The sequence below is a fragment of the Lithobates pipiens genome, unplaced genomic scaffold (assembly GCF_037356315.1).
Source record: "Lithobates pipiens isolate NorthernLeopardFrog02 unplaced genomic scaffold, aLitPip1_a1.2 Scaffold_35, whole genome shotgun sequence".
NCBI classification, from domain to species: domain Eukaryota; kingdom Metazoa; phylum Chordata; class Amphibia; order Anura; family Ranidae; genus Lithobates; species Lithobates pipiens.
The window spans coordinates 12,531,756-12,548,902 of NW_027507811.1; the positions used below are offsets into that span (position 1 = coordinate 12,531,756).

General features: G+C 43.5%; 1 protein-coding gene across 1 annotated transcript; it reads left to right on the forward strand.

Annotated features, from left to right (window-relative positions):
- Window positions 1–690: 690 nt before the first annotated feature.
- LOC143955758 (uncharacterized) lies at window positions 691–16,364 on the forward strand. Its single transcript, XM_077465880.1, has 4 exons — window positions 691–954; window positions 4,909–5,074; window positions 5,202–5,343; window positions 7,626–16,364. The coding sequence occupies exons 2-4, from the start codon at window positions 4,934–4,936 to the stop codon at window positions 8,849–8,851; spliced, it is 1,509 nt and encodes a 502-aa protein (XP_077322006.1). The 5' UTR covers window positions 691–954; window positions 4,909–4,933; the 3' UTR covers window positions 8,852–16,364.
- Window positions 16,365–17,147: the final 783 nt, after the last annotated feature.

Here is a 17,147-nt window from a genome sequence, read left to right on the forward strand (position 1 = left end):
CCAGCCAGGAAAGTGATGGGGATCACGGCAGGGGCATCTCACCACGAAATGCCCCCTCCCACCCATGAACACACTGCCTGTGCAGCTCTTATGTCCTGAGCACCGGTCTCCTGCGTTATATAGGACAGTTAGGGTGTATCCTCTGGCCCTGGCGATGGAGTATAATGTTCTGGCTCACTTGACGCATGTTCTTAGGATGTCAAAAACGGTAAGCTTGCCTTGGTGCGTGAGCTCCGGTTGGAGTACACAGAAACCCTGGCAGGCACTGGGCAAGCTGGGAGCATCTTGTTGGCATCTAAGTTCTGGTAGTGACACATGGGCAGGCAGGAGGAACCACAGAGCATGGCAGGGGAAAAAGACACCCAACACACCCGAAAGAATATCAAATGTTAAGATCCCTCAGCCAGCATAGACCCAGAGCAGATAGAAGGTTTTGGGAGGGAGCACTGTGCCGGGTAAGTATAAACTCTTCCTTTACAGGAATTTTTTTGTCTTCAATTTTTGTTCAGTAACACCTAAAAAAGTAATAGAAGAGATATTACAAAACCAGGATTTTGATACATTTTCTCTGTACATTTTCTAAAAAAAAAAAATGTTAATATGTAAAATATTAATTTAGCAAACACATTGTTTCCATAGATCAAAATTTCCAGAATTTAAAAAATTTGGGGAAATTGAAAAACACTTTCAAGCCGTTGTGGCTATCATTTTCTGAATTAAAAATAAGAGCGTATTAAACAGAACTGTAAGCATAGGACGGAAGCACTGCCTATGCTGCAGAAATGAAGTCCGCCACAGGGTGGCGATTGCAAATACTTTACGTGGAACGCAAAGACAGGAAGTGATGTCGGGTACAGACAGGAAGTGAGGTCGGGTATAAATAGGAATTTCCAGGTCAGAGGTGACTCTACTGGAAGTAGAGAGAAGACGTTGCTGGAACTTGCAGTAGAGGAGGTAATAAGATATTATTTTATATTTACACCCAGTAAATCCCCGTTATGTCTGTCCTAAATATAGAGCCATTTATTCAACTGTCCATCCAGAGCTTCTGGTTTATAGACCGGATACATCCTAAATATAGAACCATTTATTCAACTGTCCATCCAGAGCCTTTGGTTTATAGACTAGATACATCCTAAATATAGAGCCATTTATTCAACTGTCCATCCAGAACCTCTGGTTTATAGACCGGATACATCCTAAATATAGAACCATTTATCCAACTGTCCATCCAGAGCCTCTGGTTTATAGACCGGATACATCCTAAATATAGAACCATTTATCCTACTGTCCATCCAGATCCTCTGGTTTATAGACTGGATACATCCTAAATATAGAACCATTTATCCTACTGTCCATCCAGAACCTCTGGTTTATAGACCGGATACATCCTAAATATAGAACCATTTATCCAACTGTTCATCCAGAGCCTCTGGTTTATAGACCAGATACATCCTAAATATAGAGTCATTTATTCAACTGTCCATCCAGAGCCTCTGGTTTATAGACCGGATACATCCTAAATATAGAGCCATTTATCCAACTGTCCACCCAGAGCCTCTGGTTTATAGACCGGATACATCCTAAATATAGAACCATTTATCCAACTGTCCATCCAGAGCCTCTGGTTTATAGACCGGATACATCCTAAATATAGAGCCATTTATCCAACTGTCCATCCAGAGCCTCTGGTTTATAGAACGGATACATCCTAAATATAGAACCATTTATCCAACTGTCCACCCAGAGCCTCTGGTTTATAGACCGGATACATCCTAAATATAGAACCATTTATCCAACTGTCCATCCAGAGCCTCTGGTTTATAGACCGGATACATCCTAAATATTGAACCATTTATCCAACTGTCCATCCAGAGCCTCTGGTTTATAGACCGGATACATCCTAAATATAGAACCATTTATCCAACTGTCCATCCAGAGCCTCTGGTTTATAGACCGGATACATCCTAAATATAGAACCATGTATCCAACTGTCCATCCAGAGCCTCTGGTTTATAGACCGGATACATCCTAACTATATATCCAATCATCCAGCTATGCATTTAGGGTCCACCTAGATCCCCCATCATCTGATAAACACATAGAAACAATGTATTCAGTCAGTGTGTGTGTTTCCTACAGATGGATCCAGTAATGGGAACCCACCAGAGAGAGGTCCCTGTCCTCTGTATTCCCGGGATTCCACACAGGAAGGTCACACCATCCCCCACCATCATCAGATAGATGATTAACAAGCTCTGGTAGTTATGAGATTGGTCCCCCCCCCCCCCCCCCCCCGGGGCCACCTCTGAAAGAAGCTTCCAGAGCTTAGGGCGGAAGATTCAAATCAACCAGCCTGAATATTTATCGGGTTCCAGCCAATCCCTGGAGAGGAGTGTCTAGTACTGGGCTTGGATGGAGATAAAGAGTCTGAGACACTGAAGAGTAGGGTTCATTCTCCCCAGGAGGATTCCAGAGGTGCAGGGCTGCTGCTGCCAAGCAATCCATGGACTATACAGCTGCTTTAGGAGGCCTCAGAAGGGCTTTGCTTAGAACTAGCTGCAGAACCGCAACACCAGGGATCTGGTCCTGAGATGCTCCATTTCACTCAGTAGGTTGTGTCCTGGGAACTTGTGAGTAGTGACCTTAAGACTGTGTGCTGGAGAACTGCGCTGGTCACCAATCACTGTGCGTTGCACAAAATAACCAGATGTCTAGAAAACTTGCCCCATGACCTTAAACTCTGGAGCCTTTGACTGTTCAGCAACAGTAACTACCAAGAAGAGCATTTCCTGTTAAAGAGATCTCCCTCATGGTCCCCAGCTATGAGGTTTTAGATTGCTATGAGACTTGCCCCGTGGTCCCCAGCTGTGAGGTTGTAGATTGCTATGAGACTTGCCCCGTGGTACCCAGCTGTGAGGTTGTAGATTGCTATGAGACTTGCCTCATGGTCCCCAGCTGTGAGGTTGTAGATTGCTATGAGACTTGCCTCATGGTCCCCAGCTGTGAGGTTTTATATTGTTATGAGACTCGCTCCATGGTCCCCAGCTGTGAGGTTTTAGATTGCTTTGAGACTTGCTCCATGGTCCCAAGCTGTGAAGTTTTAGATTGCTTTGAGACTTGCTCCATGGTCCCCAGCTGTGAAGTTTTAGATTGTATGAGACTTGCCTCATGGTCCCCAGCTGTGAGGTTTTAGATTGCTTTGAGACTTGCTCCATGGTCCCCAGCTGTGAGGTTTTAGATTGCTATGAGACTTGCCTCATGGCCCCCAGCTGTGAGGTTGTAGATTGCTATGAGACTTGCCTCATGGTCCCCAGCTGTGAGGTTGTAGATTGCTATGAGACTTGCCTCATGGTCCCCAGCTGTGAGGTTTTATATTGTTATGAGACTTGCCTCATGGTCCCCAGCTGTGAGGTTTTTGTTAGCAATAAGACTTGCCCCATGGTCCCCAGCTGTGAGGTTTTAGATTGATATGAGACTTGCTCCATGGTCCCCAGCTGTGAGGTTTTAGATTGCTATGAGACTTGCCCCAAGGTCCCCAGCTGTGAGGTTGTAGATTGCTATGAGACTTGCCTCATGGTCCCCACCTGTGAGGTTTTAGATTCTTATGAAACTTGCCTCATGGTCCCTAGCTGTGAGATTTTAGATTGTTATGAGATTTGCCTCATGGTCCCCAGCTGTGACGTTGTAGATTGCTATCAAATTTGCCTCATGGTCCCCAGCTGTGAGGTTGTAGATTGCTATCAAATTTGCCTCATGGTCCCCAGCTGTGAGGGTTTAGATTGCTATGAGACGTGCCTCATGGTCCCCAGCTTGAGGTTTTAGATTGCAATAAGACTTGCCCCATGATCCCCAGCTGTGAGGTTTAAGATTGCTATGAGACTTGCCTCATGGTCCCCAGCTGGGAAGTTTTAGATTGCTGAGAATTGTCTCATGGTCCCCAGGTGTGAGGTTTTAGATTGCTATGAGACTTGCTCCATGGTCCCCAGCTGTGAGGTTTTAGATTACAATGACACTTGCCCCATGGTCCCCAGCTGTGAGGGTTTGCCACAAGGAATAGCGCCACTAGGGATACAGCTGAGCTGCAAAGAATCACAGACGTATATATGTGCTCCTGGGGGTGTAGGATTATACTAGAAAGCCCATAGGTCCAAAAATATCACTGGCAGCGCCTCAAATAGTGGAGGGTGCCAACTAAGTACAGTATATAGGAAAATACGTTATTCAAAATAACAAGTGGGAACTCACGTGGCGCCCCCGCACAGTGTGTTAGCTGTTGAGCCTCGGTGTGCCTTCAGGAGCCAGGAAGCCATGTGGAATTATTTCTCCCACTGATACCAACAATGGGACACTATTTCTTCCACGGACACCAAGGATGGAGTACTTTTCTTTCCACAGACACCAACAATGGGAAATCATTTTTCCCACTGACACCAATGATTGGACACTGTTACATTGACACCAACAATGGGACACTTTTCCTTCACTGACACCAATGATGTGACACTATTCCTTACATTAACTCTAACAATGGGGCCAAATTTCTTCCTCAAACACCAACGATGGGGCATTGTTCCTTCCACTGACACAAACGTTGGGGTAATATTCTTTCCACTGACACTAACGATGGGACACGACTCCCACTAATGCTAGGGCATTTTCTACCCCCACTGGCCACAGTCCAGCCCCCACTGAAGCATGAAGTAAATTGGCCCTTGGTTTAGAAAATATGAAGACCTCGGCCCTAGACTGTTCATTGGAGCCATTGTGAACGGACTGTTGCTTGGGGCGAATGGTGGCCTCTGCACTGTTCGCAAAATAATCAGTTAAGATCAGAGGCCCTGGCGGGGGTAGCGCTACATATATACAGGCTTGTTGGTTACAATTCATCTTTTATTATAAATTTAGAGTGGAAGACGAGACGTATGGTGAGATGAAGAAGCTTTCTGAAGGACACAGAGATCCCCACAAGGACATTACGATGGAGCCATCTGATAAAAGCAACTCACAACCGGGAAGTCCCCAACCTCTGGATTCCACACGGGAAGATTACACCATCCCCCACCATCATCAGGTAGATGAATTTGGAGCAAGTCCAACTCAATCACATTCCAGCCTGCATGAGATAATCACGTTTGAGGTCTCTGGGTATTCGTGCTCACGTTTTGTGGATATTTCTTTTTATCATTTTGTGGTTTTAGGGTGAAGAACAGGCAGATATAAATGCTGAGGTGAAGGAGGAAGAAGAGAAGACGGATGTGATGGCTGATCAGCAGAGTACGAAGGAGGATGTGATAAGGGTTACAATCAAAGAGGAGGAATCTTCTCCAGATATCAGTTCAGGCGAGTCATGGGCAGAAACTGTTCACATTTTACAAAGTTTAAAGTATAGAACCTCACTATCTGGGGGCTAGAGCTGATTAAGCATAAAATACAAAAATGACTGAAATATATACCATATGAAAGGTCCATCTCCATTCCTCAATATAACGTCATGTTCCCAACAAATGAGGAGGAGATACTGTACACCATATGAAAGGTCCATCTCCATTCCTCAATATAACGTCATGTTCCCAACAAATGAGGAGGAGATACTGTACACCATATGAAAGGTCCATCTCCATTCCCCAATATAACGTCATGTTCCCAACAAATGAGGAGGAGATACTGTACACCATATGAAAGGTCCATCTCCATTCCTCAATATAACGTCATGTTCCCAACAAATGAGGAGAAGATACTGTACACCATATGAAAGGTCCATCTCCATTCCTCAATATAACGTCATGTTCCCAACAAATGAGGAGGAGATACTGTACACTGTATGAAAGGTCCATCTCCATTCCTCAATATAACGTCATGTTCCCAACAAATGAGGAGGAGATACTGTACACCATATGAAAGGTCCATCTCCATTCCTCAATATAACGTCATGTTCCCAACAAATGAGGAGAAGATACTGTACACCATATGAAAGGTCCATCTCCATTCCTCAATATAACGTCATGTTCCCAACAAATGAGGAGGAGATACTGTACACTGTATGAAAGGTCCATCTCCATTCCTCAATATAACGTCATGTTCCCAACAAATGAGGAGGAGATACTGTACACCATATGAAAGGTCCATCTCCATTCCTCAATATGACGTCATGTTCCCAACAAATGAGGAGGAGATACTGTACACCATATGAAAGGTCCATCTCCATTCCTCAATATAATGTTATGTTCCCAACAAATGAGGAGGAGATACTGTACACCATATGAAAGGTCCATCTCCATTCCTCAATATAACGTCATGTTCCCAACAAATGAGGAGGAGATACTGTACACCATATGAAAGGTCCATCTCCATTCCTCAATATAACGTCATGTTCCCGACAAATGAGGAGGAGATACTGTACACCATATGAAAGGTCCATCTCCATTCCTCACTATAACGTCATGTTCCCAACAAATGAGGAGGAGATACTGTACACTGTATGAAAGGTCCATCTCCATTCCTCAATATGACGTCATGTTCCCAACAAATGAGGAGGAGATACTGTACATCATATGAAAGGTCCATCTCCATTCCTCAATATGACGTCATGTTCCCAACAAATGAGGAGGAGATACTGTACACCATATGAAAGGTCCATCTCCATTCCTCAATATAACGCCATGTTCCCAACAAATGAGGAGGAGATACTGTACACCATATGAAAGGTCCATCTCCATTCCTCAATATAACGTCATGTTCCCAACAAATGAGGAGGAGATACTGTACATCATATGAAAGGTCCATCTCCATTCCTCAATATAACGTCATGTTCCCAACAAATGAGGCGGAGATACTGTACACCATATGAAAGGTCCATCTCCATTCCTCAATATAATGTCATGTTCCCAACAAATGAGGCGGAGATACTGTACACCATATGAAAGGTCCATCTCCATTCCTCAATATAACGTCATGTTCCCAACAAATGAGGAGGAGATACTGTACATCATATGAAAGGTCCATCTCCATTCCTCAATATAACGTCATGTTCCCAACAAATGAGGAGGAGATACTGTACACCATATGAAAGGTCCATCTTCATTCCTCAATATAATGTCATGTTCCCAACAAATGAGGAGGAGATACTGTACACCGTATGAAAGGTCCATCTCCATTCCTCAATATAACGTCATGTTCCCAACAAATGAGGAGGAGATACTGTACATCATATGAAAGGTCCATCTCCATTCCTCAATATAACGTCATGTTCCCAACAAATGAGGAGGAGATACTGTACACCATATGAAAGGTCCATCTTCATTCCTCAATATAATGTCATGTTCCCAACAAATGAGGAGGAGATACTGTACACCGTATGAAAGGTCCATCTCCATTCCTCAATATAACGTCATGTTCCCAACAAATGAGGAGGAGATACTGTACATCATATGAAAGGTCCATCTCCATTCCTCAATATAATGTCATGTTCCCAACAAATGAGGAGGAGATACTGTACACCATATGAAAGGTCCATCTCCATTGCCAATTCTTTGCCAGAGCCCCATGGAAGACCAGAATACATAAATTGTGACTAGAGATTATAAATGTACATGCTTATAATGACAAATGTCTCCTTCCAGCAGATGGACAAAATGCCCATGGGAAGACCCAGAAAGGGGAGAATCCATATTCATGTGTAGAGTGCGGGAAAAGTTTTACATGGAAGAGTGCCTTCATCAGGCACAAGCAGATTCACAACAACGATGGTCGTTTTTCCTGTCCAGATTGTGGCAAGAGCTTTAACCAAAAAGCATCCCTTACGCATCATCGGAAATTTCACTTAGATAAAGGTTTGTTGTCCTGCTCAGAGTGCGGCAAAGAGTTTAAGACAAAATATGAACTTCAAGTCCATTGGCGGGTTCACACGGGTCGGGAGATCTTTTCGTGTTCGGATTGTGACAAATGCTTCTCACAGAAAGGACACCTTCTTAGACACCAGAGAAGCCACACGGGAGAACGTCCTTTCCCGTGTTCGGTTTGCGGCAAATCCTTCTCGAGGAACACGCATCTCCTTCGACACCAGAGAGGTCACACCAATGAGCAACCTTTTCCATGTTCGGAGTGCGGAAAATCCTTCTTACGGGAAGCTCAACTTCTTAGACACCAGAAAAGCCACAGGAGCGAACGCCGTTTCCTGTGTTCGGATTGCGGCAAATCTTTCTCACGGAAAACGGATCTTATTATCCATCAGAGAAGTCACACGGGGGAACGCCCTTTTCTATGTTCAGAGTGCGGGAAGTCCTTCTTGCGGAAAACCCAACTTCTTAGACACCAGAGAAGTCACACCAGGGAGCGGCCTTTTTCTTGCTTAGAGTGTGGAAAATCTTTCTCGCGGAAGGAATACGTTCTTATACACCAGAGGAGCCACACCGGCGAGCGCCCTTTCTCCTGCATAGAGTGCGGGAAAAGCTTCACTCTAAAGGCGAGCCTCATCGCGCACCGGAAAAGTCACGAAGACGAGCATTTTTTTTATTGCCTGGAGTGCCCCAAGTCCTTCAAGACTGAACCTCAGCTCGTCCTACACCAGAAATTTCACGCCGGCAAGCGGGTCTTCTCCTGCCCGGAGTGCGAGAAGTTGTTCTGCAGCAAGTCGAAACTTGTTGCGCACCAGCGGGTCCACACCGGCGAAAGGCCCTTTTCCTGCTCCGAGTGCGGGAAGCTTTTTGCGCAAAAGAAAAACCTGCAGTCTCATCAGAAGATCCACGCGGGAGAGAAGCCGTTCGGCTGCTTGGAGTGCGGAAAATGTTTCATACGGAAACAACATCTAGTTAAACACCAGAGAACGCACAACCGTCAAAACAAATCTTAGCCAATCTTTTTTGTAGACTGAACTCTTATTTTCATAGATGGGTTCTATCAACAAAAGATAAACTTTAGAGGGTCAGTTCATCTAAAATTTATATTTCAGTCCATGGGGTGGTGTGATGGATTGAGTCATCTTTTTATAGTTCTTGGGGACTCCCTGGGTGATCTCATTCCTTGCCTTGCATTCTCTCCAACATAACATGAATTACCCTTCAATGCAAATACCTGAACAGATTTTGGTACAATCCAAAAAGTATATCCGACGTGTTTCGGCAGGGAGCACCTCCTTCATCAGGACTTGACCGACAAGCTCATGGCAAAGTCTGAACTTGTGGGAAAAATACAGTGGGTCTCGTTCACTTCTGGTGTCTTTTTTTATAGTTCTTGGGGGCTCCTTGGGTGTTTCCATTACTTGTCTTCTCCACAAACCTAAGATATATTACCCTTCAATGCAAATACCTGAACGGATGTCGGAACAGAGGTTTCAAATTTATATTTCAGTCCATTGGGTGGTGTGATGGATTGAGTCATCTTTTTATAGTTCTTGGGGACTCCCTCTGTGATCTCATTCCTTGCCTTGCATTCTCCCCAACATAACATGAATTACCCCCCAATGCAAATACCTGAACAGATTTCAGTACAATCCAAAAAGTATATCCGACGTGTTTCGGCAGGGAGCACCTCCTTCATCAGGACTTGACCGACAAGCTTATGGCAAAGTCTGAACTTGTGGGAAAAATACTGTGGGTCTCGTTCACTTCTGGTTTCTTTTTGATAGTTCTTGGGGGCTCCTTGGGTGTTTCCATTACTTGTCTTCTCCACAAACCTAAGATATATTACCCTTCAATGCAAATACCTGAACGGATGTCGGAACAGAGGTTTCAAATTTATATTCCAGTCCATGGGGTGGTGTGATGGATTGAGTCATCTTTTTATAGTTCTTGGGGACTCCCTGGGTGATCTCATTCCTTGCCTTGCATTCTCCCCAACATAACATGAATTACCGTTCAATGCAAATACCTGAACAGATGTTGGTACAATCCAAAAAGTATCTCTGACATGTTTCAGCAGGGAGCACCTCCTTCATCAGGACTTGACCGACAAGCTCATGGCAAAGTCTGAATCTGTGGGAAAAATACTGTGGGTGTCGTTCACTTCTGGTTTCTTCACATTGTTGTCAGTCAAGCCCTGGTGAAAGGGGGTGTTTGACTGACCACAATGTGAGCAAACCAGAAGTGAATTTGGAAGGTATGAGGTGCGTTTCGGCGGTCCAGGAGCACTCCCCTTCATAGGACTTGACTGACAAACAAGCTGCCGACAAGGTCTGTGCTTTTAATCTACAGTGGGATGTTTGACTGACCACAATGTGCGCAAACCAGAAGTGAATTTGGAAGGTATGAGGTGCATTTCGGCGGTCCAGGAGCACTCCCCTTCATCAGGACTTGACTGACAAACAAGCTGCCAACAAGGTCTGTGCTTTTAATCTACAGTGGGAAAAATGGCAGTCATTTTTTTTATAGTTATTGGGGGCTCCTTGGGTGTTTCCATTCCTTGTCTTCTCCACAAACCTAAGATATATTACCCTTCAATGCAAATACCTGAACAGATGTCGGAACAGATGTTTCAATTTTATATTCCAGTCCATCGGGTGGTGTGATGGATTGAGTCATCTTTTTATATTTCTTGGGGACTCCCTAGGTGATCTCATTCCTTGCCTTGCGTTATCTCCAACATAACATAAATTACCCTTCAATGCAAATACCTGAACAGATGTCGGTACAGTCCAAAAAGTATATTTGACGTGTTTCGACAGGGAGCACTCCCTTCATCAGGACTTGACCGACAAGCTGATGGCAAAGTCTGAACTTGTGGGAAAATACCACTGTGGGTCCCGTTCACCTCTGGTTTCTTCACATTGTTGTCAGTCAAGCCCTGGTGAAAGGGGGTGCTTGACTGACCACAATTTGAGCAAACAAGAAGTGAATTCGGAAGGTATGAGACGAGTTTCGGCAGTCCAGGAGCACTCCCCTTCATCAGGACAAGGCTTGTGCTTGTAATTTACAGTGGGTAAATGCCAGTCTTTTTTTTTTTGTAGTTCGTGGGGCTCCTTGGGTGTTTCCATTCCTTGTCTTCTCCCCAGCATAAGCTATATTACCCTTCAATACAATTACCCGAATAGATGTTGGTACAATCCAAAAAGTCACTGATGCGTTTCGGCAGGAAGCACTCCCTTCATCAGGACTTGACTGACAAGCTGATGACAAAGTCTGAGCTTGTGATTCACACTGGGGAAAAATACCACGGTGGGTCCCATTCACTTCTGGTTTCTTCACATTGTTGTCAGTCAAGCCCTGGTGAAGGGGGTGCTTGACTGACCACAATGTCAACAAACCAGAAGTAAATCCAGAAAGTATGAAATGCGTTTCGGCGGTCCAGGAGCACTCCCATTCATCAGGACTTGACTGACAAACAAGCTGCTGACAAGGTCTGTGCTTGTAATTTACAGTGTGAAAAATGCCAGTCATTTTTTTTTTGTAGAGGTTTCAAATTTATATTTCAGTCCATGGAGAGTTGTGATGCATTGAGTCATCTTTGTACATTTCTTGGGGACTCCCTGGGTGATCTCATTCCTTGCCTTGCATTCTCCCCTCATAACATAAATTACCCTTCAATGCAAATACCTGATCTGATGTCGGTACAATCCAAAAAGTATCTGACGTGTTTCGACAGGGAGCACCCCATTCATCAGGACTTTACCGACAAGCTGATGGCAAAGTCTGAACTTGTGGGAAAAATACCACTGTGGGTCCCGTTCACTTCTGGTTTCTTCACATTGTTGTCAGTCAAGCCCTGGTGAAAGGGGGTGCTTGACTGACCACAATGTGAGCAAGCCAGAAGTGAATTTGGAAGGTATGAGACGAGTTTCGGCGGTCCAGGAGCACTCCCCTTCATCAGGACTTGACTGACAAGCTGCCGACAAGGTCTGTGCTTTCCTCTACAGTGGAAAAATGCCAGTCTTTTTTTTATAGTTCTTGGGGGTTCCTTGGGTATTTCCATTCCTTGTCTTCTCCACAAACCTAAGATATATTACCCTTCAATGCAAATACCTGAACAGATGTCAGAACAGAGGTTTAAAATTTATATTCCAGTCCATGGGGTGGTGTGATGGATTGAGTCATCTTTTTAAATTTCTTGGGGACTCCCTGGGTGATCTCCTTCATTGCCTTGCATTCTCCCCAACATAACATGAATTACCCTTCAATGCAAATACCTGAACAGATGTCAGTACAAACCAAAAAGTATATCCGACGTGTTTCAGGAGGGAGTACCCTCCTTCATCAGGACTTGGCAAAGTCTGAACTTGTGGGAAAAATACCACTGTGGGTCCCGTTCACTTCTGGTTTCTTCACATTGTTGTCAGTCAAGCCCTGGTGAAGGGAGTGCTTAACTGATCACAATGTGAACAAACCCCAAGTAAATCCAGAAAGTATGAGATGCGTTTCGGCGGTCCAGGAGCACTCCCATTCATCAGGACTTGACTAACAAGCTGCCAACAAGGTCTGTGCTTGCAATTTACAGTGGGAAAAATGCCATTTTTTTTATAGTTCTGGGGGGCTCCTTGGGTGTTTCCATTCCTTGTCTTCTCCACAAGCATAAGATATATTACCCTTCAATACAAATACCTGAACAGATGTCGGTACAATCCAAAAAGTATCCAACGCGTTTCAGCAGGGAGCACCCCCTTCATCAGGACTTGACCGACAAGCTGATAAAGTCTAAGCTTATAAGATATATTACCCTTCAAATGCAAATACCTGAACAGATGTCGGAACAGAGGTATAAAAATTAATTCAGGGACCAAGGACGTTGATTTAGGATTGTTACCAGTCAAGGATAATTATTATAAGGAACAGTATCCCACTTTGGGCCTGAGATGAAGCAAATCGAGAGGGAAACATGTAACCTACATCGACTCATTACCCTCCTCCCGTCAGCAGAGAGAGGGAGACACGTAACCCACGCCTTCTCCTCCCATCGGCAGAGACAAAGCCCTTACCTGACTTAGTTGAGGAAAGTAGAAAGAAAGCACTGGACCCGTAAGGTTATCTTTCTTGTATTGTTATCTTTACATATTGATGTTGGTGTAAATTATCTGATTCCTGGGCTGGTGGCTTCTACACCCCAAAGGTTCTCCAGAGTCTCCTTGGCTTGTAGAGTGATGTAACGAGAATTGACATTGATGCACCACACCACTGCTTAGAGGTCCAGATACAACTTTATTCCATTGGAAGTCAAGGATACAACCCGAAAAGCATCCGATGCCTTTTCGGAGGTCCAGGAGCACTCCCCTTCATGAGGGCTTGACTGACAATAATGTGAACAAATTGGAAGTCGACAGGACCTACAATGGTATTTTTCCCCAGTGTGAATTACAAGCACAGACCTTGTCCCCAGTGCTAATAGGTCCAGATACAACTTTATTCCATAAAGGGTCAAGGGGTACAATCCAAGAAGTAGCCAACGTGTTTCGGCAGTTCCGGAACATGCCCCTTCATCAGGGCTTGATTGACAACAATGTGAACAAATCAGAAGTGGACTGGACCTACAATGGTATTTTTTCCCAGTGTGAATTACAAGCACAGACCTTTTCCCGAATGCTAATATCTCCAGATACAACTTTATTCCATAAAGGGTCGAGGGGTACAATCCAAAAGGTAGCCGACGTGTTTCGGCAGTTCCGGAACATGCCCCTTCATCAGGGCTTGATTGACAACAATGTGAACAAATCAGAAGTGGACTGGACCTACAATGGTATTTTTCCCCAGTGTGAATTACAAGCACAAACCTTGTCCCCAATGCTAATATCTCCAGATACAACTTTATTCCATAAAGGGTCGAGGGGTACAATCCAAAAAGTAGCCAACCTGTTTCGACAGTCCAGGAGCATGCCCCTTCATCAGCGCTTGACTGACAACAAATGCAAACAAATCAGAAGTGAACTGGACCTACAATGGTATTTTTCCCCAGTGTGAATTACAAGCACAGACCTTTTCCCGAATGCTAATATCTCCAGATACAACTTTATTACATAAAGGGTCGAGGGGTACAATCCAAAAAGTAGCCGACGTGTTTCGAAAGTCCAGGAGCACCCGCTTCATCAGGGCTTGACTGTCAACAAATGTGAACAAATCAGAAGGGAGCTGGACTTGCAATGGTATTTTTCCCATTGGGAATTACAAGCACAGACCTTTTCCCGAATGCTAATATCTCCAGATACAACTTTATTCCATAATGTGTCCAGTGGTACAATCCAAAAAGTAGCCAATGTTTTTCGACAGTCCAGGAGCACCCGCTTCATCAGGGTGGCTGACAAGGTCCGTGCTTGTAATTCGCGCTGGGGGAAAATACCATTGTAGGTCCAGTTCACTTCTGGTTTGTTCACATTGTTGTCAGTCAATCCCTGATGAAACGGGGTGCTTGACTGACAACAATGTGAACAAACCAGAAGTGAATCCAGAAAGTATTCAACGTGTTTCAGCAGTCCAGGAGCATGCCCCTTCATCAGGGCTTGACTGTCAACTAATGCAAACAATTCAGAAGTGAACTGGACCTACAATGGCATTTTTCCCATTGTGAGTTACAAGCACAGACCTTTTCACCAATGCTAATATCTTAAGATACAACTTTATTCCATAAAGGGTCGAGGGGTACAATCCAAAAAGTAGCCAACGTGTTTCGACAGTCCAGGAGCACCCGCTTCATCAGGGTGGCCGACAAGGTCTGTGCTTGTAATTCACTCTGGGGGAAAATACCATTGTAGGTCCAGTTCACTTCTAGTTTGTTCACATTGTTGTTAGTCAATCCCTGATGAAACGGGGTGCTTGACTGACAACAATGTGAACAAACCATAAGAGAATCCAGAAAGTATTCAATGGGTTTCAGCAGTCCAGGAGCATGCCCCTTCATCAGGGCTTAACTGACAACTAGCTGAACAAACCATAAGTGAACTGGACCTAAAATGGCATTTTTCCCATGGTGAATTACAAGCACATAACTTTTCACTAATGCTAATATCTCCAGATACAACTCTATTCCATAAAGTGTCGAGGGGTACAATCCAAAAAGTAGCCAACTTGTTTCAACAGTCCAGGAGCACCCGCTTCATCAGGGTGGCTGACAAGGTCTGTGCTTGTAATTCACACTGGGGGAAAATAGCATGGTAGGTCCAGTTCACTCTGGTTGTTCACATTGTTGTCAGTCAATCCCTGATGAAACAGGGTGCTTGACTGACAACAATATGAGCAAACCAGAAGTGAATCCAGAAAGTATTCAACGCATTTCAGCAGTCCAGGAGCATGAGGGCTTAACTGACAACTAAGTGAACAAGTGAACTGGACCTACAATGGTATTTTCCCCAGTGTAAATGACAAGCCCAGACCTTGTCGCAACTGTTAAAGGGTCCAGATACAGTTGAGGGGTACAACCTAAAAAATTAGCCGACGCATTTCGGAGGTCCAGGAGCACTCTTTTTATCAGGGCTTGGCTGACAAACAAGCTCACAATGTGAACAAACCAGAAGTGAACTGTATTTTCCCCAGTGCGAACTACAAGTGCAGACCTTGTCAGCAGTTTATCAGGCAAGCCCTGGACTTGACGAAACTCGTCGGTAATTTTTTGGATACTTTTAACAACTTACGGACCACCCGCAGTCGTTATACTTTGATAATTTGAAGAAAGATATCGTTGTTCTGGCAGCAGCTAGCTACCATAACCCCGGTATCCTCTTCTTCAGCAGGAGGTCCGGTTTAAGATAAAAGTGGTCTCTGTGGCGGATTCAGCGCGAGATCACCTTTATCGGTCGCAGGAGAGGGGCCCCTCCTTCCCGCCGTGCTCCGGTGCCCTCCGCCGCTTACCGGAGCTGCCAGCAGAGGCGATCGCGTCCTCTCCCTATTAGGTATGGAGACGCGAAAGAGGAAAGATGGCACCCACCCGTCTCCATACCATTGCAGGGCGGAAGTGAAGTCAAAGCGTCACTTCCGCCCATAGCTCTTAAAGAGACTTTTTATTTTTGAATTTTTTTTTAAACAACATTTTTTATTTTTTATTGTATTTTAGTGTAAATATGAGATGTGAGATCTCTTTGACCCCCCCAGATCTCATATTATTTAAGAGGACCTGTCATGCTTTTTTTCTATTAGAAGGGATGTTTACATTCCTGGTAATAGGAATAAAAGTGGCACTTTAAAAAAATAAATAAAAAAAAGAACAGTGTAAAAATAAAATGTAAAAGGTAAAATAAATAAGAAAAAAATAAATACATTTTTTTTTAAATGCGCCCCGTCCCTTTCCGCCCAGCCGAAAAGCGAACGCATACGTGAGCAGCGCCCACATATGAAAACGGTGTTCAAACCACACATGTGAGGTATCGCCACGAACGGTAGATTTAACGCGCCGTAACATTATCTTTCACAATATATATATATATATATATATATATATATATATATATATATATATATATATATAAAATTGGGCTAACTTTACTGTTGTCTTATTTTTTTTTAATTCAAAAAATATTGTGCGTATTTTTTCCCCAAAAAAGTGCGCTTGTAAGACCGCTGCGCAAATACGGCGTGACAGAAATTATCGCAACGGCTGCCATTTTATTCTCTAGGGTGTTAGAAAAAAAATATACACACATATATATATATATATATAATATATATATATATATATATATATATATATATATATATATATATATATATATATATGTATATGCCCTATATGCCCTAATACATGCCCCGATGTATACATTTTAAAAAGTTATTATAATATTTATTTTTTGCGATTTTTTTTTTTTTTTTTTTTTTTTTAAATTGTATTTATTTATTTATTTTTTTTTTTTTCTATAGAAGGGACTACATAAATGTGCCGGCTTAATTGACATGATAAGCAGCAATTTTATCACAGTGATTTATAAATCTATTTTCCAATAAAGATAAAATCAATGTCTTCCTAATGAGGGACTTTTAGTGGGAATGTTGAATTTCCGTGTGGTACTACATTAATATGAGCTCAGTAACCCTTTTGCCGCCGGAGCCCATTTTCCTTTTTTTTTTTTCATAAATTAAAAAAAATTTTTTTATATGCCCGGGGATTGCATAAACACCCCCCCCCCCCCCCCCCAATCCATAAATTTTCTGAAACAGACACCCTAGAGAATAAGATAGCGGTACTTCCATTTTTTTTATTTTTTTTTAACGTTATAAGCGCCAAAGTCTAGAAAACACCACATT

What these genes read in the sequence shown, in the direction of transcription:
- LOC143955758 (XM_077465880.1), top strand. Translation starts at nt 4,934, where the DNA reads ATGAAGAAGCTTTCTGAAGGACACAGAGATCCCCACAAGGACATTACG. An exon ending in CCATCCCCCACCATCATCAG is followed by an intron (nt 5,075 to 5,201) that starts GTAGATGAATTT and finishes TTGTGGTTTTAG; the next exon opens with GGTGAAGAACAGGCAGATAT. An exon ending in TTCTCCAGATATCAGTTCAG is followed by an intron (nt 5,344 to 7,625) that starts GCGAGTCATGGG and finishes TCCTTCCAGCAG; the next exon opens with ATGGACAAAATGCCCATGGG.